This window comes from Panthera leo, chromosome D1, assembly GCF_018350215.1.
Source record: "Panthera leo isolate Ple1 chromosome D1, P.leo_Ple1_pat1.1, whole genome shotgun sequence".
Classification (NCBI taxonomy): Eukaryota; Metazoa; Chordata; class Mammalia; order Carnivora; family Felidae; genus Panthera; species Panthera leo.
This window is the reverse complement of record NC_056688.1, coordinates 105779511-105806199: the sequence shown is the minus strand read 5'-3', so window position 1 is coordinate 105806199 and position 26689 is coordinate 105779511. Positions and strand designations below refer to the sequence as shown.

General features: G+C 45.9%; 1 protein-coding gene and 1 long non-coding RNA gene across 4 annotated transcripts in view; both read left to right on the top strand.

Moving 5' to 3' along the window:
• The first annotated feature begins 4020 nt into the window (after positions 1-4020).
• The window catches only part of RAB3IL1 (RAB3A interacting protein like 1), a 42323-nt gene continuing 19654 nt past the window's right edge, over positions 4021-26689 (top strand). The window contains exon 1 of one of the 3 annotated variants that reach the window (XM_042904834.1): positions 4021-4628. In XM_042904834.1, coding sequence (XP_042760768.1) covers positions 4600-4628 — 29 coding nt within the window. In that variant the 5' untranslated portion in view covers positions 4021-4599. Of the gene's footprint in view, positions 4629-25784; positions 25954-26689 lie in introns of those variants that run through there. The other 2 variants (XM_042904833.1, XM_042904836.1) reach the window with 2 other exon arrangements.
• Positions 15450-16221, top strand: LOC122199620. The gene is made up of 2 exons (XR_006193591.1): positions 15450-15703; positions 15974-16221. It is a non-coding gene; the product is annotated as an uncharacterized LOC122199620 (long non-coding RNA).

Sequence of the window (26689 nt, the reverse complement as noted above, 5' to 3'; positions counted from 1 at the left end):
GTGAGGGGCCTTGTCGGTCTTGTCCACTTCCCTGTCCCCACTGCCCAGAACAGAGTCTGGCTGGTAGAGATGCTCAAATAATGTTTACTGATCAGTGACCCCAGGGCCTTTCCACTTGCTAATCGAGATGCTCAAATAATGTTTACTGATCAGTGACCCCAGGGCCTTTCCACTTGCTAATCCTTGTGCCTGGAGGATGCTCTTCCTAATCTGTGTGGCTCATTCCCACTTCGGGTCGTCTGCTCAGAAAGGATGCAGCCAACTACTCTACCTGGAGATAGCCTCCCAGTGCCACTGGTTCTCTGTCCCCTCATCTTATCGATTTTTCTCCATAGCATTTCTCTTGTTATACTTGAATTGGCTGTCTGCCTATTCCCGCCTTAGAATGGAAGCTCCCACTGTGTTCTCATAGCAGGTGCTCAGGAAAAACTTCCCGAAGCAATGGCTGCCACCTGCCCTCCCCCTACTCGCTCTGATGCAGCTGGGGTGGCTGTCTTTGTGCCTTGTGCACACCAAACTCATTCCCACCTCCCACCTCAGAGACTTTGCACACACACACACACACACACACACACTGGTGCCCCCCCCCCCCCCCCCCCCCCCCCCGCCACGCGCACATGTGCTGCCCATGTGTCCGCATCCCCCACACTGTTGCAAGGACAGCCATCTACCCCAGGGGCCCTCAAAGCCCCGGCCCCACCTGCCTGGGCCAACCGCTACTCACAGGAGGAGCTCCAGTCCTCTCAGGGAATCCCACGACATTTCTGGCCACTGGACCGACGGGACTCTTGGGGGTCCTGCGGCCAGTGACCCTGCCCATGCGTGTGTTAGGCGGTCACTTGACTGCCTAATCCGGGGCCTCCACAAAGGAGCCCTTGTTTTGGCCCCTCCTCATAATCTGCCCATTAGCAGCCAGCACAGCCTGGCCAGGGCCCCTCTAATTCCTTCCTGGGGGCTGTGGGGGCTGAGACCAGGGCTAGAATTTGGGGCAACTCCCTTCCACCATGGGCCCAATCCCGCCATTTTCTCTGGCCCCTCAAATCCAGAGACTGAAGGATCTGTTTCTGACGGCTGAGGTCTTGCAGGGAGAGCTGTCGGGAGTGGGGCCGGGGCCCTGGTCCTCATCTCCGGTGCCAGGAGCTACACGAGAGAGGGAGCCCCGGCCCAGGCCCTTCGGGGTTTGGGCAGCACGGAGGGCAGTGGAAAGGACACTGGACCATGGTCAGAAGTCCTGGCTTCCAGTCCTGGCTCTGCCACCCGTGTGGCTGACCCCAGTGGGCCTCTGCGTCTCCCTAGGCCTCAGTGTCCCTGTCCAAAAAGGATGGCCTCGCTTTAGGCCTCATCACCTTTTTAAGAGTGACATTGGTCTTCCTATGCTGGTGAGGAGCTCTGATTGGCTGATGGTGACATCATAGGTTTCTCGGGCTGTGATTGGCTGGCAGAATCCAGCCGGTGGGTTGGTTCATAGCTACGGAAGAAGGCGGGGGTGGGAGGCTGCTGTGTGGGGGCTGGGCCTGGTGAAGGATGACGCAGCAGCCTCGGTGTTTTTGTTGCTGGCTTTTCGCCAGCCCACGCAAGATGGGGGTATGTACCCAGGTCCCCAAGGGCAGCTGGTTAACGTCTCAGCACCTGCTTCCAAACAGTTTAATACATCAATCTATACGCAAGGGCCCTAAGCCCCTGGAAGTGATGGCTGTCCAGGACAGGCTCCTCTTGTGAAAGCTGGAAGCCCCAGGGGCTTTTGGTCTTCAGCCAGTGGCCATAGGAAGGGTCTGGAATGTATACGAAACATTCAGCTTCTCGGGATCTTGCTCCAGAGCCTGATTCGGCGACCGGGTTGGGGGTCGTGGGGGAGGGGCGGGCTGCATTTCTAACGAGCGCTGCTGGCCCACGTCTGAAGATCGCACTTTTCGGAAGCCCTGATTTACAAAATGACCTGGAGCCTTAAAATCAATCCACGCCTTCCCTCCCTCCCCCCTCTCCTCCCTCCCCCTTCTCCTCCCTCCCCCTTCTCCTCCCTGCATCCCTTTCTCCCTCGTCTCTCTTTCCCTCTCTCTGACATACTCCTGAGGGTTCACAATGCTGAGATTGCAGGTGACTTGTGCGCACCACTTTTCGCCTTTGTAATTCCCCGCCTACGGGGAAAACTTACCCTTTCACAACCGCCTTGCGTATTTTTCTAATCACAGCAAACGATAAGGCCATTGCAGTTAGGAGGGGGGGGGGGGTCTCTTCGAGGACGATTTGCTACCTGCTGCCTGTGCAGTGGGAAACATCTTTCCCATCGCTGTCCTTCCCTTGAGCCTCAGCGTCCTCGTCTGGAAAATGGGACAATAGCACTACCTCAGCAATGAGAACGATGGGTGATGATTCAGTCAACTCTCCAAACCAGTGGTTCTCGTGCCCGGCTGCCGGCCCCTGGTGCGTCCGCCCCCACCCCTGCAGATTCGGTTGGGTGGACGGGCCCCGGACCCTCATGTTTTCTCAAGTTCCTCGGGCAAGGCCAATGGACAGCGTGGGTTGAGAATCACTGCTGGAAGGGTTAATTCCCTACCTTGCATTCCGTCTTCCCCCACCCAAAAATGTCTACACTCCAGGGAGAGCTCTCCACTTAGCAGATGCTCAATATATTTTTAGTTAGAACTGAAACGTGTGCCTAGCACCCGTCTGGCGCGGGCATGCTCACTTAACGTTAGCTGAAGGAGTGAATGAAACACCTCCCTTTTTGCGCGCTCAGGTTCCTGCCTCCCCTATAATGACCACTGGAGGGCGCCCCTGACTCGCTGGCTCCGGCCACGGAAGCCCTGTTGGCTGATGAGCGGTCTGTAGGGACCCTGGAGCTGGCCCTGGAGGCTCCTTCTTCCCCTTCACCCTGACCAGCAGCTGTAGAGCCGTGAAAGAGAGTCGGAAGACACCGTGGCAACCGGAGCTCTCTCTCTCTCCCCTGAACTTCAGGTTCCTTGCCGATATCCCAAAAGCCCTACCAGGACCAGCTGACGGTGCTGTGCCCCCCTCCTTCCCCTCCCAGATGCCCCAGGATATCCACAGACACACCTGGTGAGAAGCTGCTCCTGGCCCCAGCCCAGTGCTAAGACAGGTAGACCCCAGGCATAAGTCGGGGTCTTTTCCAGTGGCTCCCAGCCACGAAAATGTCCCCAGCCTGCATCTCAAGGCGCACAGAGAGGCTACAGCAAGCACTGATCGACCCACGCTGTGCTTGGACAAAGGGCCCCAGGATTGACCCCTGCAAGGATGGAGTCCACCCCAGTCAGGGTCATCCTCTTCTGCTTTCTGTTCCACAAAGTAGTCCTCCAACAAACCATTTCTGATGCCGGAATGAAGCCTCATCCGGTTCCTCCTGCGTCCAAAAATTCATAGTCAAATAAAAACGAAGGAAACCCTTCAGTAACTTTAACACAAAATGGCAAGTCCTCGTAGCTGTGTCAGGGACACAGAGGTCAGGGAAACTGTTACACGGAAGGGATCATTTCAGCCGGGTCCTGAGGCATGGGTAGGAGTTCGCCGGAGCTGAGAAGGACGGAGGAGTATTACATATAAGGGAAAGTCCATGCAGTCATGGAGGCATTTCTGAGGGACAGTTCGATAGGGTATTATTATCTCCATTTTACAGAGGAGGACGCTGAAGCTCAAGGCCTGTTGTGTCCAAGGCCACACAGCTATAAAAGTCTAGGCTGGAGCTGAAATCTGGGTCTTTTCATTTTGAATCCTGTGGCTTTTTCATGACCCGCCATCACCTTTCTAGTGGATGCCAGTTTTGGGGGTGGGGGTGGAGGCAGAGGCTTACTCTTAGGGTAGTGGCCTCTGTTGGGGTTAAAGGGAGGTCCAGGGGGATAGGAGACGCACAGAAGAGACGCTGACCGCAGCAGAGCCATAGCTCTCGAGGCCACCAGCGGAGAGCCATCTCCGGAGGCAGACAAAGCAGAGCTGGGAAGATGGGGGGAGGTTCCAGGGACAGAATGCTATGGTCTTTTCATCTAGAATCACCATGGCAACAGGAGCATCACAGAGGGCCTGCCACTGTGCCCTTCCAGGCCTGCCCCAGCTGGGCAGGAAGCAGAGGACCCAGCTTGGCTGGGGGGCAGTGGGCAGGAGGCCCTGGGGTGGCCCAACCAGCCCTGGATGCTGCCTCCCGGCTCTGTGCAGGCTACTTGCCGGCCCACACCCCTCTCTTGGGCCAATCACAGAAAGAACAGGGCAGAAGCCAAGAGAGAAAAAGGAGGGGGGCTGGGCATATCTGGTCAGAGGAGGGGAGGGACCCTACCAGCCTGGGGCCTGTAAGTAATACAGATAACAACATCTCTACACTGGGGCCAGCAGCCCCGATCCCTGAAGGGCTGGGTAGACTCAACATCCCAAGAGACGAACACATGAGCTCCGGCTCCTGTAGAAAGACAACAGGGACGGGGAGAGGCTGGGACACGCTGGGACACGCCGGGCCCAGCTTCACCAAGCCCAGTCCTGCCAATGACAATGGAATAGCATCGAATGGTCTGGAGCCAGCCCAGCCGGATATGAAAGGCAAGAGGATCCACCACAGCCTCGCGGAGAACACTGGGATCTCCGAGCGGCCCTGTCCCCATGGACTCTGCCCCACCGAGGCCAGCCAGGTGAGGCGCAGACCCCATCCACAACCCCCTTCCCCACCAGCTTAGAGCTGGGGCTAATGGGCAGGTGAGGAGGTGGGGGAGAACCCCAGGCCAGGCTTCTCCTGAAGAACCCCGCGGGGTTTAAGAAGACCTGGGTACTGTCCCACCTTCACTGCATGCGAGTCAGTAGCCTCAGGCTTCCTGATCTGTGGAATGGGCACATTAACGGCTGTGAGAGAACACAGATGGCTGCTCATCCACCCGCTTACTTGGTGGACAAAGACACCGAGGCGTAAGGAAAGGAACGGACTTACCTCAAGTCACAAAGAATTAGAGGCAGAGCTGGGAGGGTGTGAGGAGGCCACCTGTCCAGGTCAGAGCAGTGCGTCCCTTCACTGTTCCGGGACGTTCCTGCTGTTCAGCTCCCATGGGTGCGTGCCGAATGTCAGCTGTGCTTAGCCCCGTGCTGGGCATTGTGGGAGGGGAAGAGAAGAAGCTATGGTTTCCCCGATATCTTGAGCGTTTACTGGGTGCCAGGCAGTGCACGGAGCGCTATTTCGAAATGGTTTCATCTCATCATCAGAACTGGGGAATAAAAGAATAGATACTTCTATTGACAGGTAACTTGTAACACCTGTTACAGGTAGGTGTCAAGGCCCAGAGAGAAGCGAAGTACCTCGTCCGAGCCTCCACTCACACCCGAGTCTCCAGGCGGTTGCAGACTGCCTCCTGGCCCTCGGTTACTGACCCCGGGTTGGTCGGCAGGTCAGGCTGCCTGGCAGCGGTGTCCTGGAGGGGACTCCTCTGCTCTGTGGGCGGCTGGACCAGGGGGCCAGATCAGGTGGGAGTCTGTGTGCCAGTTTCCAGGGCAGTCTTCTCCAGGAGGGGGCCAGGTGGGTGAAACAGACCCAAGGGCAGTGGGGAGGATGGCAGACAGGCAGGGCAGCTGAGGAGTAAGCCGTGTTGGTGGCTATCTGTTAGGTCGACGGGACCACCCAGCAAGCCGCCTTTAGTGGCCTTGAAGTGTCTCAGCCCCAGGTTGCCCGGACAACCACAGCTTCAACCCTTCTTCTCCACCGCAGCCTGGGGTTTCAGGGTTAGCAAATAAAAACACAGGGTAGTCAGTTACATCTGAATTTCGGATAAACCTCAGTGGGTCCTACACTACATAGGCCCCCGGGGGCGGGGGGGAGGGCATCCAGAAGCAAGAGTCTTCTCTGTGTGGGCATCTCCGCTGCGGTGCACCTGCTTCATCTGCTGCTTGGGCTGCTGATTTCAGGAGCCTGGCTGCTCCAGGGGACGTCGGGGGAAGCTTGCTGGGAATGCAGACTCTCAGGTCCCACCCTAGCCCACTCGATCAGAATCTGCGCTTTAACAAGATCCCCCGGGGAGGTCTGTGTGCACCTGACAGTTGGACAGCCTTGTTTCACACAGCAACAGGAGCGATTTAAGTTTATTCTGGCACCGTATGTTTATTGTAGGCAGCTAGGAAAATGCAGCGCGGTGAAGAAAACCAACATCACCGAAGATTATCATTTTGATGTATTTCCTTCCTGTCTTTTAACATCGAGGTAAAATGCACATGCCATCAAAGTCACGATTTTAACCGTTTTCCATGTACAATTAATTCAGTGGCTTTTACTTCATCCAACCATCGCCACTAATTCTAGAACATTTTCGTCATCCGGATGGAAACTCAGTACCTATTACGCAGTCACTCCCCGTTCACCCCTTTCTCCCATCCCTGGTAACCATCAATCTACTTCTGTCTCTATGGTTTTGCCTTTTCTTGACATTTCATATAAATGGAATCAAAGAACGTTTGTCCTTTTATGTCTGGCTTCTTTCCCTTGGCCTAATGTTTTCAAGGTTCAGCCACATTATAGCACATGTTGGTGCTTTATTCCTTTCTGGGTTGAATAATATTCCACCGTATGGATATACCCCAGTTTGTTTATTCCTTCCTTGGTTGATGGACATCTGGATTGTTTCCATTTTTTTTTTTATCTACTATGTATATTTATAGACACGTTTTTCTTTAAACGTTCAGTTCTTTGGGGTATATACCTAAGAGTGAAATTGTTGGGTCACATGGTAATTCTCTGGCTCACTTCTCAAGGAGCTGCCTGTTTTCCACAGTGGCTGTACTATTCTACATTCTTACCAGCACGGCCTGACGGATTCCTGTTTCTCCATCTTGTTATTTTCCTTAAAAACAAACAAAAACAAAAACAAAAACAAAACCATGCTATCTTAGTGGTGTCTCCTTGTGGTTTTGACTTGCATTTCCCTCATGACAAATGATGTTGAACCTCTCATGTGCCTATTGGTTATTTGCACGTCTTCACTGGAGAAATGTCTATCCAAGTCCTTTGCCCATCTTTTAATTGGATTGTATTCCTATTGTTTGAGTTATAAGAGTTCTTTATATATTCTGGATGCTAGACTCTTACAAGATATATAGGATTCACAACTATTTTTCCCCATTCTTTGGTTTGTTTTTTCACTTTCTTGAGAATGTTCTTTGATGCCCAAAAGGTTTTTTTTTTTTTGTTTGTTTGTTTGTTTGTTTGTTTGTTTTTAGGGGTGCCTGGGTGGCTCAATTGGTTAAACGTCCCACTTCAGCTCGGGTTATGATCTCACAGTTCATGAGTTTGAGCCCCGCGTCGGGCTCTGTGCTGACAGCTCAGAGCCTGGAGCCTGCTTCGGATTCTGTGTCTCCCTCTCTCTGCCCTTTCTCCACTCACGTCTGTCTCTGCTTCTCAAAAATAAACATTAAAAAAATTTTTTTAAGTTTTTTTTGGTTTTTTTTTTTTACAAAGTTCAGTTCATTTTTTCTTTTGTTCTTTGTTCTTTTGGTGTCATATCTAAGAAATCGTTACCAAATCCAAGATCATAAAAATTTACTGTTAAGTTTTCTAATGGTTCTGTATCTCCAGGTCTTACACGTAGGTCTTTGACATATTTTGAGTTAATTTTTGTATGTGGTGAGAGGTAGGGATGCAACTTCATTCTTTTTCTTTGTCTTTGTCTTTGTCTTTATCTTTTTCTTTTTCTTTTTCTTTTTCTTTTCTTTTCTTTTCTTTTCTTTTCTTTTCTTTTCTTTTCTTTTTTTTTTTTTTTTTTTTTGAGAGAGGGAGAGAGAGAGTGCAAGCCAGGGAGGGGAAAAAAGAGAGGTAGACAGTGGATCCGAAGCAGGCTCTGTGCTGACGGCAACAGCTTGATGTGGGGTTCAAGTCCACAAACCATGAGATCATGACCTGAATTGAAGTCAGACGCTTAACCTACTGAGCCACCCAGGTGCCCTGTCTTTTTTTCCTTTTTAAGTAATCTCTACACCCAACGTTGGGCTCGAACTCAGACCGTGAGATCAAGAGTCACATGCTCTACCAACTGAGCCATCCAGGTCCCCCCCACTGACTCTTTTCTTTTGCATGCAGATATCCAGTTGTCCAAGCACTATTATTTGAAAAGATTATTCTTTCCCCACTGAATGGTCTTGCCACTCTTGTTGAAAATCACTTGTCCATAGATGTATGGGTTTACTTCTGGACTCCTGATTTTATTCCATTCGTCTATATATCTTTATGCCAGTACCACACTGTTTTGGTTGTGCAGCTTTGTAGAAGTTTTGAAATTGGGAAGTGTGAGTTCTCCAATTTTGTTCTCCCATTTCAAGATCATGTGGGCCATGTAGGATCCCTTAAAATTCCATATGAATTTGAGGATCAACTTGCTCATTTCTGCAAAAAAGACAGTTGGAATTTTGATGGAGATTACGTTGAGTCTGTAGACCACTTTGCTTTCTTTACAATATTGTTTCTTTACAGTCCATGAACATAGGATGTCTTTTCACTTATTTAGATCTGTTTAAATTTCTTTCAACAATGTTTTGTAGTTTTCAGTGTACAAGTCTTGTACTCCTTTGTTAATCTTATTCCTAAATATTATTTTTTATAATATTATAAATGAAGTTTTCTTTTTTTTAATGTTTATTTTTGGGAGAGAGAGAGAGAGTGTGTGTGTGTGTGTGAGTGGGGGAGGGGCAGAGAGAGAGGGAGATACAGAATCCTAAGCAGGCTCCAGGCTCTGAGCTGTCAGCACAGAGCCTGATGCAGGGGGCTCAAACTCACAAACCGTGAGATCATGAACTGAGCTGAAGTCGGACGCCTAACCAATTGAGACACCCAGGCACCCCAGTGAAGTTGTTTTTCTAAATTTCTTTTCCGGATTGTTCATTGCTAGTGTATAGAAATACAACTGATTTTTGCACATTGATCTGATATGCTGCAACTTTGCTGAATTCATTTATTAGCTATGATAGTGTCTGTGTGGATTCGTTAGGATTTTCTACATATAAGATTACACCATCTACAAATAGAGACAGTTTTACTACTTCTCTTCCAATTTGGATGCCTTTTATTTACTTTCTTCCCATGGCTAAAACTTCCAGTAAAATGTTGAATAGAAGTGGCAAGACCAGACATCCTCATAGTGTTTCTGATCTTAGGAGGAAAGCTTTCAGTCTTTCACCATTGAGTATGATATTAACTGTGGATTTTCACAGATCTCCGTTATCGAGCTGAGAAAGTTCCCTCTGAGTCCTAGTTTTATGAGTATTTTTATCATGAAAGGTGTTAGGTGGGTTTTTCCCCCCAAACTTTGTTTATTGTGGTAAAATGTAACACAACATAACATTTAAAATTTTACCCATTTCTTTTTTTTTTAATTTATGTATTTATTTTGATAGGGAGAGAGAGAATGCCAAACAGACTACACAGTGTCAGCATAGAGCCCAATATGGAGCTTGAACTCACCAACCATGAGATCATGACCTGAGCTAAAATCAAGAGTCAGACGCTTACCTGACTGAGCCACCCAGTGGTCATTCCAACAAATGCCCTCCTTAATGCCCATCACCCATTTGGATCATCCCCCTACCCAACACCCCTCCAGCAACCCTCAGTTTGTTCTCTGTATTTAAGAGTCTCTTATGGTTTGCCTCCCTCTCTGTTCTTATGTTCTTCTTCCTTCCCTTCCCCTATGTTCATCTGTTGTGTTTCTTAAATTCCACATATGAGTGAAATGATATATTTGTATTTCTCAGACTAACTTATTTCGCTTAGCATGATACAATCTAGTTCCATCCAGGTTGTTGCAAATGGCAAGATTTCATTCTTTTTGATTGCCAAATAATAGTCCATTGTGTATATATATACCATATCTTTATCCATTCATCAGTCAATGGACATTGGGCTCTTTCCATACTTTGGCTATTGTTGATAGTGCTGCTATAAACATTTGGGTGTAGGTGCCCCTTTGAATCAGCATTTTTGTATCCTTTGGATAAATACCTGGTAGTGCAATGGCTGGTCTTAGGTTAGCTCTATTTTTAATTTTTTGAGGAACCTCCACACTGTTCTCCAGGGTGGCTGCACCAGTTTGCATTCCCACCAACAGTGCAAAAGGTTTTCCTTTTCTCTGCATCCTCACCAACATTTGTTGTCTCCTGAGTTGTTAATTTTAGCCATTCTGACAGGGGTGAGGTGGTATCTCATTGTGGTTTTGATTTGTATTTCCTGATGATGAGTGATGTTGAGCATCTTTTTTGCATGTCTGTTCGCCATCTGGATGTCTTCTTTGGAAAAATGTCTGTTCATATCTGTTGACCATTTCTTCACTGGATCACTTGTTTTTTGGGTATTGAGTTTGATAAGTTCTCTATAGATTTTGGATAATAACCCTTTGCCCAATATGTCATTTGCAAATATCTTCTCCCATTCTGTCAGTTGCCTTTTAATTTTGTTGATTGTGCAGAAGCTTTTTATCTTGATGAGGTCCCAATAGTTCATTTCTAAGTATCTCATATAAGTGGAATCAAACAGTATTTGTCTTTTTGTGACTGGCTTATTTCACTTACCATAATATTTTCAAGGTTCATCAGTAAAGGTGTTGGGTTTTATCAAATTATTTTTCTACATCCGTTGACATGGTCATGCGACTCTTTTCCTCTATTCCATTAATACTGTGTATTACATTGATTAGTGTTCATAAGTTGAACTGCCTTTGCATTCTTGGGATAAATCCCACTTGCCCATACAGTATGATCATTTTAATTGCTGGATTCAAATGTCTCAGTATTTTGTTGATAATTTTTACATCTATATTCATAAGGAATATTGGCCTATAGATATCTTTCCTTATAATTTCTTTGTCTGGCCTTAGTATCAAAGTAACACTGGCATCATGGAATGAATTAGGAAGCAGAGTCTATTTTTTGGAAAAGTTTGAGAAAGATTGGTATTCATTTTTCTTTAAATATTTGAGAGAGTTTACCAGTGAAACAATCTGGTCCTAGCATTTTCTTTACTGGAAATTTTTTGTTTACTTTCACAGTCTCTTCTTATGGGTCTATTCAGGTTTCTATTTGTTCTCGAGTCAGTTTTAGTAGTTTGTGTCTTCTAGGAAATTTTCTTTTCATCTAGATTATCTGATTTTTTGGTATATAATTATTCATCATATTATCTTACAATCCTTTTTGTATCTATAAAGTTGATAGCAATGTCCCTACTTTCATTCCTGATTTTAGTGGTTTGAATCTTTTATCTCTATTTTTTGTCATTCTAACTAAAAATTCATCAATTTTGTTAACTCCTTTCAAAGAAGCATCTTTTGTTTTTATTGATTCTCTTTGTTGTTTTTCAATTCTGTATTTCCTTTATTTCCATTCCAATCTTTATTTCCTTCCTTCTGCTGACTTTGGGTTTAGTTTGGTTTTTTCTAAGTTCCTTAAGTTGAAGTTTAGGGTGGGACTTGAGTGAGGTTGAGTTATGAGGTTGGAGACTCTGTAAATATCTTGCTACCAAAGAGAGCACCAGTCTGAGAATACAGTTAAACCAGGAAGAGGACAAGAGAGACATTGGATCTTGAGGACAGTGCTTGAGCCCCTGAAACAGTCCATGTCTAAAGCAAGTCCTACTTCTGGACATTCAGTTACATATTCAATACATTTTCTTTGGGCCCATTTAAAAAAAGTTGGAAGTTTAGTTATTGATTTGAGATCTTTCTTCTGTTTAATATATGCTGTTTTTATTTTCATTCATCTCATCTAATTTCCCTTGTGATTTCTTTTTATGCCATTGGGCATGTAAAAGTATTATTGTATTTTCACATATCGCATTTATTAATTTCTGGTTTCATGTCATTGTGGTCAGAGAAAATACTTCAAATGCATTCAGTAGTTTTAAATGTATTGAGACTTGTTTTGTGGTATAAACATGGTTTATCCTGAGGGATGTTCCATGCTTACTTGAGAAGAATGTATATTCTGCTGTTGTTGGGTGGAGTTAGGTCTAGTTGGTTTATAGTGTTGTTCAATGCTTCTATTTCTTTGTTTGTCTTTTGTGTAGTAGTTCTATCCATTACTGAAAATGGAATATTGGAGGGGCACCTGGGTGGCTCAGTTGATTAAGTGTCCGACTTTGGCTCAGGTCATGATCTCATGATCGGTAAGTTCGAGCCCTGCATTGTGCTCTCTGCTGTCAGTGACGAGCCTCCTTCAGATCCTCTGCCCCTTTCCTGCTTGTGCTCTCTCTCTCTCAAAAGTAAATAAACATTAAAAAAAAAAAGGAAGTGGAGTATTGGAGTCCTTATTATTATTGTAATGTTTATTTCTCTCTTAAGTATATGTTTACTATTGTTATATCTTCTTGATGGATTGAGCTTTTTATCATTATATAATACCTCTCTTTTAATAATTTATAGTTATAAATGAAAAAAATATAAATAATTTATAAAGTCTTTTTTAATAATTTTTGCCTTAAAGCCTATTTTTAAAATAGTAGTACAGCCATTTCATCTCTTTTTTTGTTAATTTTGGCATGGATTATCTTTCCCATCCTTTCACTTTTAACCTATTTGAGTTTTTGAGCCAAAGAAAGACTCTTGTGACAGCATATAATTGCATTATGTGTTTTTTTAATCCATTCCATTAACCTCTGTCTTTTAGAGAATTTAATCCATTTATATTTAATGCAATTACTAATAAGAACTTACTTCTGCCACTTTGTTTGCTATATGTCTTATATCTTGTTGTTTCTCAATTCCTCCTTCTTTTGTGTTAGACGTTTTCTTTTTTTTTTTTTAATGTTTATTTATTTTTGACAGAAAGAGAGACAGAGCATGAGTGGGGGAGGGGCAGAGAGAGAGGGAGACACAGAATTGGAAGCAGGCTCCAGGCTCCGAGCTGTCAGCACAGAGCCCAACGTGGGGCTTGAACTCACAGACCGCGAGATCATGACCTGAGCCCAAGTTGGACACTCAACTGACTGAGACGCCCAGGTGCCCTGGTGTTAGATGTTTTCTAATGTAACATTTTGATTCCCTTGTTGTTTCTGTTACCAGATATATTTTATTTTCTTAGTTGTTGACCTGCGGATTACAATTAACATCTTAATTTATAACAATCTAGTTCAAATTAATACCAATTTAGTTTTGATAGTATAAAAAAATTTTGTTCTTCTATAGCTCCATTCCCTGTCCTTTATGTTGTTAGCATCACAAATTACATCTTTATATATTAGGTATCCATCAGCATAGATTTATAATTATTACAGTTGTCCTTTAAATTATATAAGAAAAAAAGAAAAGTTACATTAAAAGAATTCATCATTGCTGACTTTTATATTTACTTATATCAGTGTTCATTTCTTCATATGGATTTGAGTTACTGTCTACTATCCTTTCATATCAGCCTGAAGGACTCTCTTTAACATTTCTTGTAAAGAAAATCTACTAGTGACAAATTCTCATAATTTTTGTTATTCTGGAAATGTCTTGATTTATCTTTAATTCCTGAAGGATAGTTTTGCCAGATAAAAATTCCTTGCTGCCTTTTCCTTCCCTTTCAGAACTCCAAATATATTATCCTCCTTCCTTATGGCCCCCAAAGTTTCTGATGAGAAATCAGCTGGAGAATCTGAGGTTCTCTTGTATGTGATTAGTCACTTTTCTCGCTCTAAAGATTCTCTTTTTGGTTTTGGCCTTCTACAGTTTGATTATGTCCTGGTGTGGATCTCTTTGAGTTTATCTTACTTGAAGTTAATTAAGCTTCCTGGATGTGTAGATTAAGTCTTGCTTCAAATTTAGAAGTTTTTAGCCATTATATCTTTCTTATTTCTCCCCTGCCCCTCCTTCTGGGATTTCCACTATGCATTTGTTAGTATGCATGATGTTGTCTCATACATCTCTTTGGTTCTGTTTCTTTTTTTTTTCATGTTTTTTTTCCTTTCTGTTCCACGGCCTGGGTAATCTCAATTGATTTATCTTCTAGTAGGCTGACTCTTTCTTCTGCTTGCTCAAATCTGTTGTTGAACAACTCTAGTCAATTTTTCATTTCAGCTAATTCTCTTCAAATCCAGAATTTGTTTCTGTATTATAACTTTTGTTTCCTTATTGATATTTTCTGACTGGTGAGATAAATAATTATCATGTTTTCCTTTAGTTCTTTACACATGGTTTCCTTTATATCTTTGAGTATATTTTAAATAGTTGATTTAAAGCCTTTGTCTTCGGGGCGCCTGGGTGGCGCAGTCGGTTAAGCGTCCGACTTCAGCCAGGTCACGATCTCGCGGTCCGTGAGTTCGAGCCCCGCGTCAGGCTCTGGGCTGATGGCTCAGAGCCTGGAGCCTGTTTCCGATTCTGTATCTCCCTCTCTCTCTGCCCCTCCCCCGTTCATGCTCTGTCTCTCTCTGTCCCAAAAATAAATAAACGTTGAAAAAAAAAATTTAAAAAAAATAAAAGAAAATAAAGCCTTTGTCTTCTATATCCAATATCTGTGCTTCCTCAAGGACATCGCCCCCACCATGTATAAGCCATGCTCCCTTTGATGCATCATATTTTTTTTTCTAAACTGGATATTTTGAGTATTATAATGAAACAACTCTGGGAATAGGATTTCCTACCATGCTAAGACTTATTGCTGCTTGTGATAGAAATTATTGTTTATTAGTTTAGTGACTTTTCAGGAACTAACTTTGGAAAATCTATTTTTTGTTGTCCATGGCCACCAAAGTGTCTGTGTCATTAGCTTAGTGGTCAGTTAGTCATTTGACAGAGATTTCCTTAAATGCCTAGAACAGCAACAACAAAACCTCCCAGTCTTTGCAGATGAGCACTGTATGTAGATTGGGAAATGCCTTCAACAATCCGTCATGCAATTTACAACTCTACTTTGGCCCTCATTTCCTGCTTGCAGAGAATCTGGTGATCAGCTAGAGGTAAGATCTTAGGGCCTTGTCAGAGCTTTTCTGAGCATGTACCCAGCCCTGGGCATGCATATGGACCTCTATTCCCAGGAATATGTAGGAACTTTTTGTTTTTGTTTTTGTTTTTGTTTTTAGAGAGAGAGAGAGAGCATGCACATGAGCAGGAGAAAGGAGCAGAGGGGCAGAGGGGGAGAGAGAGAGAGAGAGAATGCACGTGAGCAGGGGAAAGGAGCAGAGGGGCAGAGGGGGGGAGAGAGAGAGAGAGAGAGAGAGAGAGAGAGAGAATCTTAAGCAGGCTCCACGCTCAGTGTGGAGCCTGACATGGGACTTGATGTCATGAACGGTGAGAGCATGACCCGAGCTGAAATCAAGAGTTGGAGGCTTAATCAACTGAGCCACCCTGGCGCCCCTGTTGTTTGTTTCTTGATAAGTGTTCACCTGGTTGCTCTAAACTTTGAGCTGTTTCCAGAGTTCTGGTAAAACTGATTTTGATGGTTTTGCCAGTTTGTTAGCTGCTTTTGTGGAGTGATGGACTCTAGGAGTTCCCTACATCCCCAGTTTTGTTTTTTTTTTTTAGTGTAGAATTTTTATGTGAAAATAATTACCTTATATATAAAAATCTGCATACTGATTTTTTCACTTGATGTTATACCATAAAATTTTCTATTTACTTGTATTATTCTTCATATAAACATCCACCTTAGTAGTTCATTCGGCAAATATTTATTGGGTACCATTTACCTGGTGGTCACTCTTCCAGGGACTGAGTATACAGTGGTGAGTGAAACAAGGCCCTGTCCTCACACAGCTTACATTGGAGTAGGGAGTGAAGTAAGTGACATATAAATATTCATTCACTGTCGTTGCTGTTTAAAGTTCTATTATAAGAACAGAAGAACTATGATAGGATGAAAACTGCCCCCCACCCCACCCTACCGCCCCGCCAAAGACATCAGGTCCTAGTCCCGGAAACCTGTGGATGTTACCTTATTGAAAACAGAATCCTTGCAGCTGTGATTAAGTTAAGGATCTTGAAGTGTGTGGATATTATCCTGGATTATCAGGGTGGGCCCCAAAGTCAATCACATGCCTCTTTATAAGAGGGAGGAAGAGGAGATTTGACATGGACGGAAGAGGAAAAGCAAAGCGATCATTGGAAGCAGAAATTGGAGTGAAACTAAGGAATGCCAGCAGTTGCCCAGAGCTGGAAGAAGCAAGGAACAGAAGTCTCCCCTATACCCTTGAGAGGGGACACGGACCTACCAGCATCTTGGTTTGGGCACAGTGATAGTCATTTTGGACTTCGGGCATCCAGAATGGCGTGAAATAAATTTCTGTTGCGAAAAGCCCTCTAGTTTGTGTTAATTTGTTTCAGTTACCATAGCAAACTAATACAAATTTTGGAATCGAGTAGTATGCTGCTGTAAAAAACACCTAAAAATGTGAAGATAGATTTGGAATGGGTAATGGGTAGAAGCTGGAAGAATTTCGAGAAGCACTGTTAGAAGCACTTGTACGTGATAAACTTGGATTTTAGCTGAGGCGATTCCCAAGCAAAATGTTAAAGATACGGCCTGGTTTTTTCTTGCTGATTATCATAAAATGAGAGAGGAAAAAGATATCTCAGGGAAAGAACTGTTACATCAAAAGGAACCAGCACATGATGATGGGGGAAATTTGCAACCTTTCCGAACTGTGAAATATACTAAAATTAGGCGATTTACTGTTAGAACAACGTGCTCTAGGGAGAAGGCCATGGGTGTGGTGGAACAGCTTTTTGCTAGTCTTGAGGATATTAAGTGTATGACTCATAGATCCACTCAACCATCTCAGCAGAAGCCAGGAATAGAGATAGAATTATCCAGGAGAGATCTGTGGAGGGCTGTCTGTAATGATGTGAATCTCTGTGACATACACAGGAGACCCACAAGACTTTTGAGAGTTATACCAGCAGAAACGCTGCCATCTTAGATGGAAAGGGACAGAGACGGAATGGAATGAAGGAAGGCTATTGGACTCCCACGATTCTAGAGGCAGGAAATAGGCTTATAAAATGACTCAGCTTCACACATGTGCCTACTGTTAAGAAAAAATGAAGAATGACAAAAGGGATTAACCTCAAGCCCAGAGGGCAGAGCCTTGGACCTGGAAGTCAGAACCACAGATGTGGAGGCAGGAACTGTGGGTGACAGAGGAGGAATTTGTCCTGCTGGATTTTGAAATTACCTGGGACCAGTCCCTTTCTCTCTTCCATTTTCTCCCTTTTGGAGTAAAGGTGTGTGTAACTGTTATACTATGCCCACTCCATCATATTAGGGGAACAGATTACTCATTACTAGTTTCACAGTTTTAGAAATGGAGAACTTTTTTCCCCCAGAATGGACTCTATCCAATCTTACAAACCTAGTTTAGATGAATTTTGGGGGTTTCAGCTGATTATATTTAGATGAGATTTTGGGCTTGTTGATATTACAATGGGTTAAGACTTTTGGAGATGTTGGGATAGGGTGAATGTATTTTGTGTGTGTGACAGACTGATGGCAGACTGCAGAAAACTGGGGGGGGGGGGGAGGGAAGCCCTCCCCCCCCAACATATCAGAGTCTAACCCCTAAACCAATATATTGTGCCTTACATAAAAACAGGATCTTTGCAAATGTGATTAAGTTAAGCATTTTGACATGTGGAGATTATCCTGGATCATCCAGGGGGGCTCTAAATGCAACCACAAGTGTCCTTATGAGAGGGAGCCAGAGTGACATTTGTCACAAATGAAAGAGGAGAAGGCAATGTGAAGATAATGGAGAAGTGGTGTGGCTACAAGCCAAGGAATACTAGCTACCACCAGACCCCGGAAGAGGCAAGGAACAAACTCTCCCCTAGAGCCTCCAGAGGGAGTAGAGACCAACTGACATCTTCACTGAGGCCCGGTGATCCTGGTTTTGGACCTCTGGCCTCCAGAATGGTGGAAAAATAAATTTCTGTTGTTTTAAGCCTCCTGGTTTATGGTAGCTGGATACAGTTGCTATAGGAACTGTAAACGAATAACACGATGCATTTATCTAGCCCCTGCTCATTGGACACTTGGATTGCTATTATGAAGTGTCTTGCACACGTTTCCTGGTGCAAATGTGCTAGAATTGTTGTAGCACATATACCTGGGAGTGGAATTGCTTGGTCACGGCACACACAAATGTTCAATTCTAGAAGGTAATGTCAAATTGCTCACCGAAGCAGTTATCAATTTACACTCATACCAATGCTATAGTTGTTGTGGATGGATGTGCGTTTTGTTCATCGCTTGGTATTATCCGATTTCTTAATTTTTGCCAATCCTAGGGAACGTGAGATGCTCTCTCGCTGTGGTTTTATTTTAATTTCCCTGATAACCAACGTGATTAGGTTTGAGTATCTTTTCGAACCCTTATTGGCCATTTGTAATGTTTCTTCTCTGAAATGCTCGTTCATATCTTTTGCCCATTTTTCTAATTATTTTATATATATATTTTTAATTGACTTGAGAGTTCCTGTTCCTTTTATATTCTAGATACTACAACTTTGTTGGTTATGGCTCATCTTTTTATTTTTTATTATCACTATTTTTAATGTTTTTATTTTTGAGAGAGAGAGTGCAAACAGGGGCAGAGCAGAGAGAGAGGGAAACACAGAGAAGCTGGCCCCAGGTTCTGAGCTGTCAGCACGGAGCCCGACGCGGGGCTCGAACTCACAAACTGCGAGATCCTGACCTGAGCTGATGTTGGACACTCAACCGACGGAGCCTCCCAGGTGCCCCATGGCTCATCTTTTTATTTACTTTATGGTGTCAGTTGATGAAAAGAAGTTCTCAGTTTTAATGTAGTTGGATTTATCAGTCTTCCTTCATGGTTAGCGCTTTTTATGTGGTTTTTTTTTTATTAAAATTTTTTTTTAATGTTTATTTATTTTTGAGAGAGAAAGAGACAGAGCATGAGCAGGGAAGGAGCAGAGAGAGTGGGAGAGACAGAATCCGAAGCAGGCTCCAGGCTCTGAGCTATCAGCACAGAGCCTGATATGGGGCTTGAACCCATGAACCGCAAGATCATGACCTGAGCCGAAGTCAGACGTTCAACTGACTGAGCCACCCAAGCGCCCCTATTTTTTTTTAGAATCCTTCCTTTCGTGGGGCACCTGGCTGGCTCTACCAGTAGAGCATATGACTCTTGATTTGGGGGTTGTGGATTCGAACCTCACATGTTGGGTGTAGAAATTACTTAAAAATCTTTCTCTGAAGTAAAAAAGATATTCTCCTACAATTTTTTCTAAGAGTTTTTCTTTCCATATGTAATCAAGCTGGAATTAATTTTTCCGCATGGTGTGAGATAGGGTTCCAATTATCTTATCCACATAGACTCAATCAGTTGTTCCTACATGATGTATTTGATGGTCCCTTCCTTTCCCCACTGATCAGCAAGGCTATATCTGAACATCAGAGCTCCAGATATGTGTTGGTCTTTTTCTGGTTTCGATTTCATCAGTCTATATATGTTCATTCTTGAGCTAATATCATACTGTTTTTAGTACTAGAGTTTTATAAGTCCTGATAGCAGGGGAGTAAGGAAGTGCCTCATTCTTCAGGCATGTCTTCGATATTTTTACTCTTCTATATAAATTTTAAAATCAGCATGTCATATTTAAGGAAAACGCTGTTGGAACTTTTATTACAATTGCATCAAATACGTAGATCGAATTTGAGAAAACTGGCATTTTGGCGAAATACCTAGTTTTAGAATTTGTATCATTTTGATATTTTTATTATTGGAATAATTTAGATTATATAATAATACTATAATTATTATAATTTGTATCCAGAATTAAAATTTCCTCTATAATAAGTCTTGCAAGTGTTTTGTTAGATTTATGATAGGTTCTTATCGTTTATTGCTATAATAAATAATGTATTTTTAAAATTCTATTTTTCCAATTTCTACCAGTGTACAGAACTGTGAATAATTTTTATATTGATATAGCCAACCTTTTCGCCAAGCTCTCTTTTTATAATAATAGATATAGATAATAGATAATAATAATAGGACTCTATGGAGTCCTTTGGGTTTTGGTTTTTTTCCAAGATTTTATTTAAATTCAAGTTAGTTAGCAGATAGTGTAGTATTGGTTTCAGGAGTAGAATTTAGTGATTCGTCACTTATGTATAACACCCAGTGCTCATCACAAGTGCCCTCTTTATTTAAAAAAAATTTTTTTTTAATGTTTTATTTATTTTTGAGATAGAGACAGAATACGAGTTGGGGAGAGGCAGAGAGAGCAGGAGACAGAATCCACAAAGCAGGCTCTAGGCTCTGAGCCATCAGCACAGAGCCCGACGCAGGGCTTAAACTCACAAACTGTGAGATCATGACCTGAGCCAAAGTCGGATGCTTAACTGACTGAGCCACCCAGGCGCCCCACAAGTGCCTTCTTTAAAGCCTATCATCCATTTACCCCATCTCCCCCCAACCTCCCCTCCAGTTTGTTCTCTATAGTTAAACCTTTGAATTTGACATGTAGACAATCATTTAGGAAAAAGAAGAGTTCTGATTTTTCTTTTCCAATATTTGTGTCTTAAATTTCTTTTTCTAGTCTTATTTGCACTGTCTACAATCACCAATATAGTATAGAATAGAAGTAATGATAGCAGCCATGCCTGTCTCATTCCCGATTTTAAAAGATTGTTTCTAGAATTTCAGCGTTAAGAATATTTGCCAAAAAAGAAAAAAGAAAAAAAGAAAGAATGGTATTGGCTGTGGGGTGTTGGTGGATACTCTTCATCAATTTAATAAAGTTCCCTCTCATTCCCAGGTTTCCAAATACTTTTTAAAATAAATTGTTTTGTCCACTAATATCTTCTCAGCACCCAACACAGATGCTCATTATATGTTGCTTGAATGAATGCATGAATGAATGAATGAACATGTTTACTGGACTCCTATTTCTTTTCTTTTTTTTTCCTTATTGATTTTTGTGAATTCTTTATATATTAAAGATGTCAACACTTTGCCACTTGCTGGGAATATTTTCCCTAGGCCTTTTGCCTTTTAATTTTGGTTATTTTTTGGTGAAAGGAGGAAGATGGAGAAGTTTTAAATTTTAATGTAAACAGATCTATTGGTTTTTCCTTTTGAGGTCTCTTCAAATGCATCTAAGTTTAGAAAGCCTTTACCTCTCAGGATATTTGATAAGTTCATTTCTATTTTCTATGCACACTGCTGTTAATTTAATCTTCCCATAGCAGGGCTCTGATCACGTCACTCCCCTGCTCAAAAATGTTTAACTGTCTCCTTGGAGCCTTTAGAATAAAGTCCAAACTCTTTAACTTGGCCTCTAACACGTTTCGTGATTCATTCCGAGACTGCCTGTCCAGTCTTTTCTCTAGTGTCCCCCAAATCAGCTTGAGCTCCAGCCAAAGGGAAGAGTTGGCTTCTCTCTGTGTGCCCTGCTCTGTCCCACCTCCAAGGCTTTGTTCCTGGTGTTCCTTGGCATAGAATGCCATCCTCCATTTTGTATATTTAAATCCTGCTTGTTCTTCAAGCCCTCTTTTCTCAAAAAAAGCCTCACCTTACCCTTTGAGAGGATAAATGGTAGAGGGATGAGAACATGAGCTTTTGGAGTTAGACAATGTGGATTAAAATCCTAATTTCTTGGGGCGCCTGGGTGGCTCAGTCGGTTAAGCGGCCGACTTCGGCTCAGGTCATGATCTCGCGGTCCGTGAGTTCCAGCCCCGCGTCGGGCTCTGTGCTGACAGCTCAGAGCCTGGAGCCTGTTTCAGATTCTGTGTCTCCCTCTCTCTGACCCTCCCCCGTTCATGCTTTGTCTCTCTCTGTCTCAAAAATAAATAAACGTTAAAAAAAATTTTTTTTTAATCCTAATTTCTTCACTTGTTCCTGTTGCCAAATCTTTTCACCTAGTCTCCATTCCTCCATGATTAAAATGGGAACAGAAAGCAATGAAGGACCACATCGGGTGGTCTGAGGGTGAACCCAATCGATCAAATGTAAAGATCCTGGCACAAGGCGCCTGGCTGGCTCAGTCGGAGAAGCATGCAACTGTTGATCTCAAGGTCTTGAGTTTGAGCCCGCACATTGAATGTAGAGATTACTTAAACAAATAAATATACTTAAAAAAAAAAAAAAAAAAAAAAAGACTCCCTGCCTCATCCCACCATTTTGGAAGTGAGTGAGGTGGGGCCAACCCACCCCCTCTAGCCACACCTGCCTCTGAAAGTTTGGCTGGTTCTCGAATTCCATTAGGTGGCCGAGAACTTTCCTGCTCAGGTGCTGGGAGTGGCCAAACAGGTTCCACCTCCAGGAATCTAACCCAGGCCTCCAGGCACCTCGGTGGGACTCCCACACCCATCTGGGCTCAAAGGAATCCCCTCCCTCCTTTCTTCAAGTGAGCTCCAAAGGTTTTATTGCTGGGAAATATTTAAGTCTCCCAAGGGGCCCACTGGAACCTCCTGTTCCTTGCCATCAGCACCCACAATATGATGGCAAGGCAAGTGGAGCAAAGGTAACCTTTTCAATTTCAAAGCAAACTGAGGCTCAAACTGTCTTCCATATAGTTGGGTCTAGGACTTGTGTGTCTTGTCAGCCTGATTCAAGGGGCTCTGGGAGGCCTGAGCAGCTGTGTTGGGGAATCTGGGAGACCTCTGGCCCCAGGGTGGGAGAAGGCGCAGGAATTCTGGCTACCAGAGCCTCCAGCCTTTGTCTGCAGTGGGTTAATGCTCTCAGAGGCTGGCAGCGAGCCTAGCGTCTGTGTGTTCTCTTTGTGAACCTTCAGTACCCCCACTTGCGTAGGTTATTCCTTTTTATTTTTAATGTTTGTTTATTTTTGAGAGAGAGACGGAACGCTAGTGGGGGAGGGGCAGAGAGAGGGAGACACAGAGTCCAAAGCAGGCTCCAGGCTCTGAGCCATCAGCACAGAGCCTGATGCGGGGCTTGAACTCATGAGCAGTGAGACCATGACATGAGCCAAAGTCAGACGCTTAACCGACTGAGCCACCCAGACGCCCCTTTTCTGCGTCCTTTAAGGAAGAGGAAGGATGACGATTCAGTGGCGGGGGTGTGTGTGTCTCTGGGGCTGGAGATGAGGGTGGGAACATGAAAATAATGAGAAGAGTGAGCTTCGGTTCTGGGGCCCTGGGTTCTAGCTCTACACGCAGCACGCTGCATCACCTGGGATGGTCTACTCTCTCTGGACCCCAATTGTTCTATCTGTAAAATGGGGATAGTAGCAGATGGACCCATCTCTGTGGTGGAATCTTCGCAATCTTAGTGTTCTCAAAGTGCTGTCCTGGGCCTTGACCCCTCCCCGAGCCCAGACTGTCTCCAGGGCCTGACCTCACCAGGTTGGCCCCACCAAATCTCTGACACCATTTGGCTGCCTCCACCCTCTGCTCTGTCCTCCTCTCGGGGGCCTGAGGCTCATTCCATCTCCCCACCGCACTGGGGCTGGCCAGCCAGTGGTCTTGGTCGGGTCTGGGCAGGGCGTTGGGGGAGGGGGGGGCGCTCCAGACTCCTATTTGACCTCTTGAGCCTCTCTCTCTCTCTCTCTCTCTCCCTGGAGCCAGCATCCTCTGCCCCGCCCCTCTTGAAATCTGACCTCAGGGACCCAGGGAGGACTGTAGCTGCAAAACATTCCATCCAGTTGTCCAAACACTCAGCACAGCTGGCCGAGGGAGGGGCGGCCAGAGCCGAGCTCTCAGGGAGCCCTCGGGCTGTTGTTTTCATGGGAATGGTGGAGTCCTCCCGAGGAGGGCCAGCCCTGGATGCCCCGAGGGGGTTCACGGGGCTGAGGCTAAAGGTAGAGCTCCCAACACGCACACTCAAGGGCTTGCCCCAGGCCTCACTTCCCAGTGCCCGGCTCCTGGTGGGGAAGATCCAGGTCCGGCTGGCCAGGTGCTGCGGGTGGCCTTGTGAGCATCCTCGTGATGGGGCCCAGGGCTCCTTGCGGGGGAAGGGCAGCGGGGATGATGAGATAGCAAGCCCGGGAAGTGACTTCGGGGAGCAGCTTTTACTGGCAAGCAGTCCCCGGCTGCCTCTTGGCTCTGACTCACCAGTGACCCTGGACGAGCCTCCAAGTCAGTTTCCTCATCTGCAACAGCGAGGCCTGGGCCTCTTCTGGCTCCGATTTTTTTCTAAGTCACAGCCAAGGACAAGGCCCTTAAAGCTCCCCATGAAGTCCCAGCTATGCCTAAATGTCCAGAAGGTAGCAGTTTTTTCTCTACGGCCCCCAAAGCGACTCTGACTCCGTTTCCTCCCCGAGGGGCTGGCTGGTGCTTAGCAGCGAGGGACTGTCTCTTATACACTTTGTCACCAGCCGGACTGAGCTCCTTTCCCTCCTGCCATGTTGGGATGATGGAGAGACCCTCCCCCACCTCCCGCCTTTCCACACTTCCTGTTTTCCATTAATTGTTTCCAGGTGGGCCCAGAGGTTGCCCTGCAGAGGAAGGTGGGGGCACGAGAGAATTTAGCAGGGGATCCGTGAGGAGCAAAAACAGGAAGGGGGTGGGAGCAGGCCATGGAAAATTCACTGCCAGGAAAGGCAAGGCCAGCATCTGGTTTGCATTAGGCTGAGAGCATCGAAGCCCAAAGCCTGAGTAGGAGATATTGTTATCCGCGGGGCAGGGCTGGGGGGTGGGGGGTGTGACTGCTAGTCAGGAACTGGCGGCTTCTCCCCCACGGGGAACTCAGAGGCTGACAGGAAAGAAGAGGGAAGGTGAGGGAGAAAGGAGTAGAGAGAAATGAAACTCTCATTTCAAGGGTGGCAGACCCTTCACAGATGTTACCTTCTGTGACGCTCACAACCTCACTGGGGACAATCGTGCCCGTTTCACAGATGAGGAAACTGAGTCCCAGAAAGGTGAGGTGATTTGCCCCAAGGCCACAGAGCCAAGGAACCGCAGAAGCAGGATTAGATTTCAAGCCAAATGAGACAGGGTGAAACACACCAACTATCTTGGGGAGACTGAGCCTGACCACGTCCCGGACAAGGGGGTCCTGAGGATTTGGTGGTGAGTGCGGGCCAGCCTCTGCCCACGGGGCCACTCATTTCTCGTGGGGGTGTCCGACCGTTCCAATCGTCATGACACAAGGTGGACATCTGTCTGAGGGCTCCCCCCCTCCCATGCCACAGGGGAAGGCTTGCTGGCAGAGGGGGTATTCGCAAAAGAGATTTATCAGCAGGGGGTAGGATGTGATGTAGGGGACATTGTGTGAGGAAAGCGGAGGTGTAGGGCATGTCTGGGGCAGTAGCAGCTGGCCTGGTGTGCCTTAGAGGGTGAGATTCCATATTACAGTTGGGGAAACTGAGGCACAGAAAGTAACATGCCCAAAGGTTTATAGTCTAGAAGTGGGGTGTGAATCCGGCCTGACACCGGGCCTGTGTTCCTCACTGCTACACTGAGGTGTCCATGCACGCCGGTGGTTGATATCGAGGGGATATCGAGGCCGGGGATGGGGGGTGGGGCAGGTGGAGGTTCTTGCCCAAAGCCACACAACCGACTGGTAATAGATAGAGCCTGGGCTGGACCGGCTCTTTCCAACTCAGCAACCTGGCCAAGGAGGGGACAGACAGCTCCGTCTTCGGGCCGAGTGAAAGCCTGGGGCCTTGGGCATATAAAGGAAAGTTCCCACGACCCCTTAGGGTGTCTTACCTTTCCTGGCCCAGAGCCCGGGAAGGAGGGCCCCAGAGCCGTCTGCTGCCCGCCGAGCCATGGGAGTTAATAATTACGGGGTTTCAGGAGATAGAGGCCTGCTGGGAGGGGCCTCCCTCCTGGGCTGCTGCTTCTCAGAGATAGCAAAGGTTAGCAGGAGGCTCAGCCCGGGGGTGGGGGAGAAGGGCTTCTGCTGCTCGCCTGCTTGGCAGTCTCCGGAGGGACCTTCAGGCTGGCCCTGGCAATGGATGCCCCCAAGGAGCACACCAGGTGTCCTGCCCGAGGGACATGCCCTGTGTTCCTGGCAATGAGCTCGGGGGCTGTCTGCTACACTCCGTCGGTTCTGGGACCTGCCCTTGACGGGAACTTGGGAGAGGAGCCTTGGGACCCAGACAGGTGAGCTAGTGACCTTGATCATAGAGGGGAGGGGAGGAGGATTCTTGCCACTCTGCAGTGGCACTGGGGAAGAGGGGGTGAGAGGCCAGGCTCCTGACTGGGGGAGGGTGGGGGGGACTGGCGTGGAACCATGAGGGATTTCATGAGCCTCCTACAAGGTCAGTTGCCAAGGGGTGACCCTGATTCTCTAACTTGGTGGTTGTACAGACACAGAATCTGAGGCTCAGAGAGGGCAAGGCACATCTCCTGGGTCACACAGTGAGCTGAGGAGAGACCTAAGTTCAGAATCAGGGCCTGGGTCATCCAGGCCGGCAGTTTCCTGCTCATCTGTTTCCAGCCAAGGGTCTGTGGTCAGGGCTGTCAGGGGGGGATGGGGATGGCAGGGAGGAGGGTGGGGAAGGGCAGTGTCTTAAAGGCAGAGGACACACCTTTCACTTCTCCCTCCCCTCCAGCTGGCCAGGCCTCTCCTAGGCTCCCCATTTGTTGTCTGGCTGCATGTAGCTGCAGCCTCTAGTGAGTTCTCTGGCTTCTGGGCTGTCCTTCCAGAAAACTGGTTGTAAGGGGTCTCAGCCCCATCACCCCTGGCTGTGTGATATCAAATAGGTTCCCGAACTTCTCTGAGCCTATCCTTTGCAGTTGAGGAGCAGAGCTCAGTGGGCGGTGGGAGGAGCTAGTGAGACCCCGGAACCCACTGGATGACCACTGGATGTATAGATGACGTGATGTTTTTTGGTAG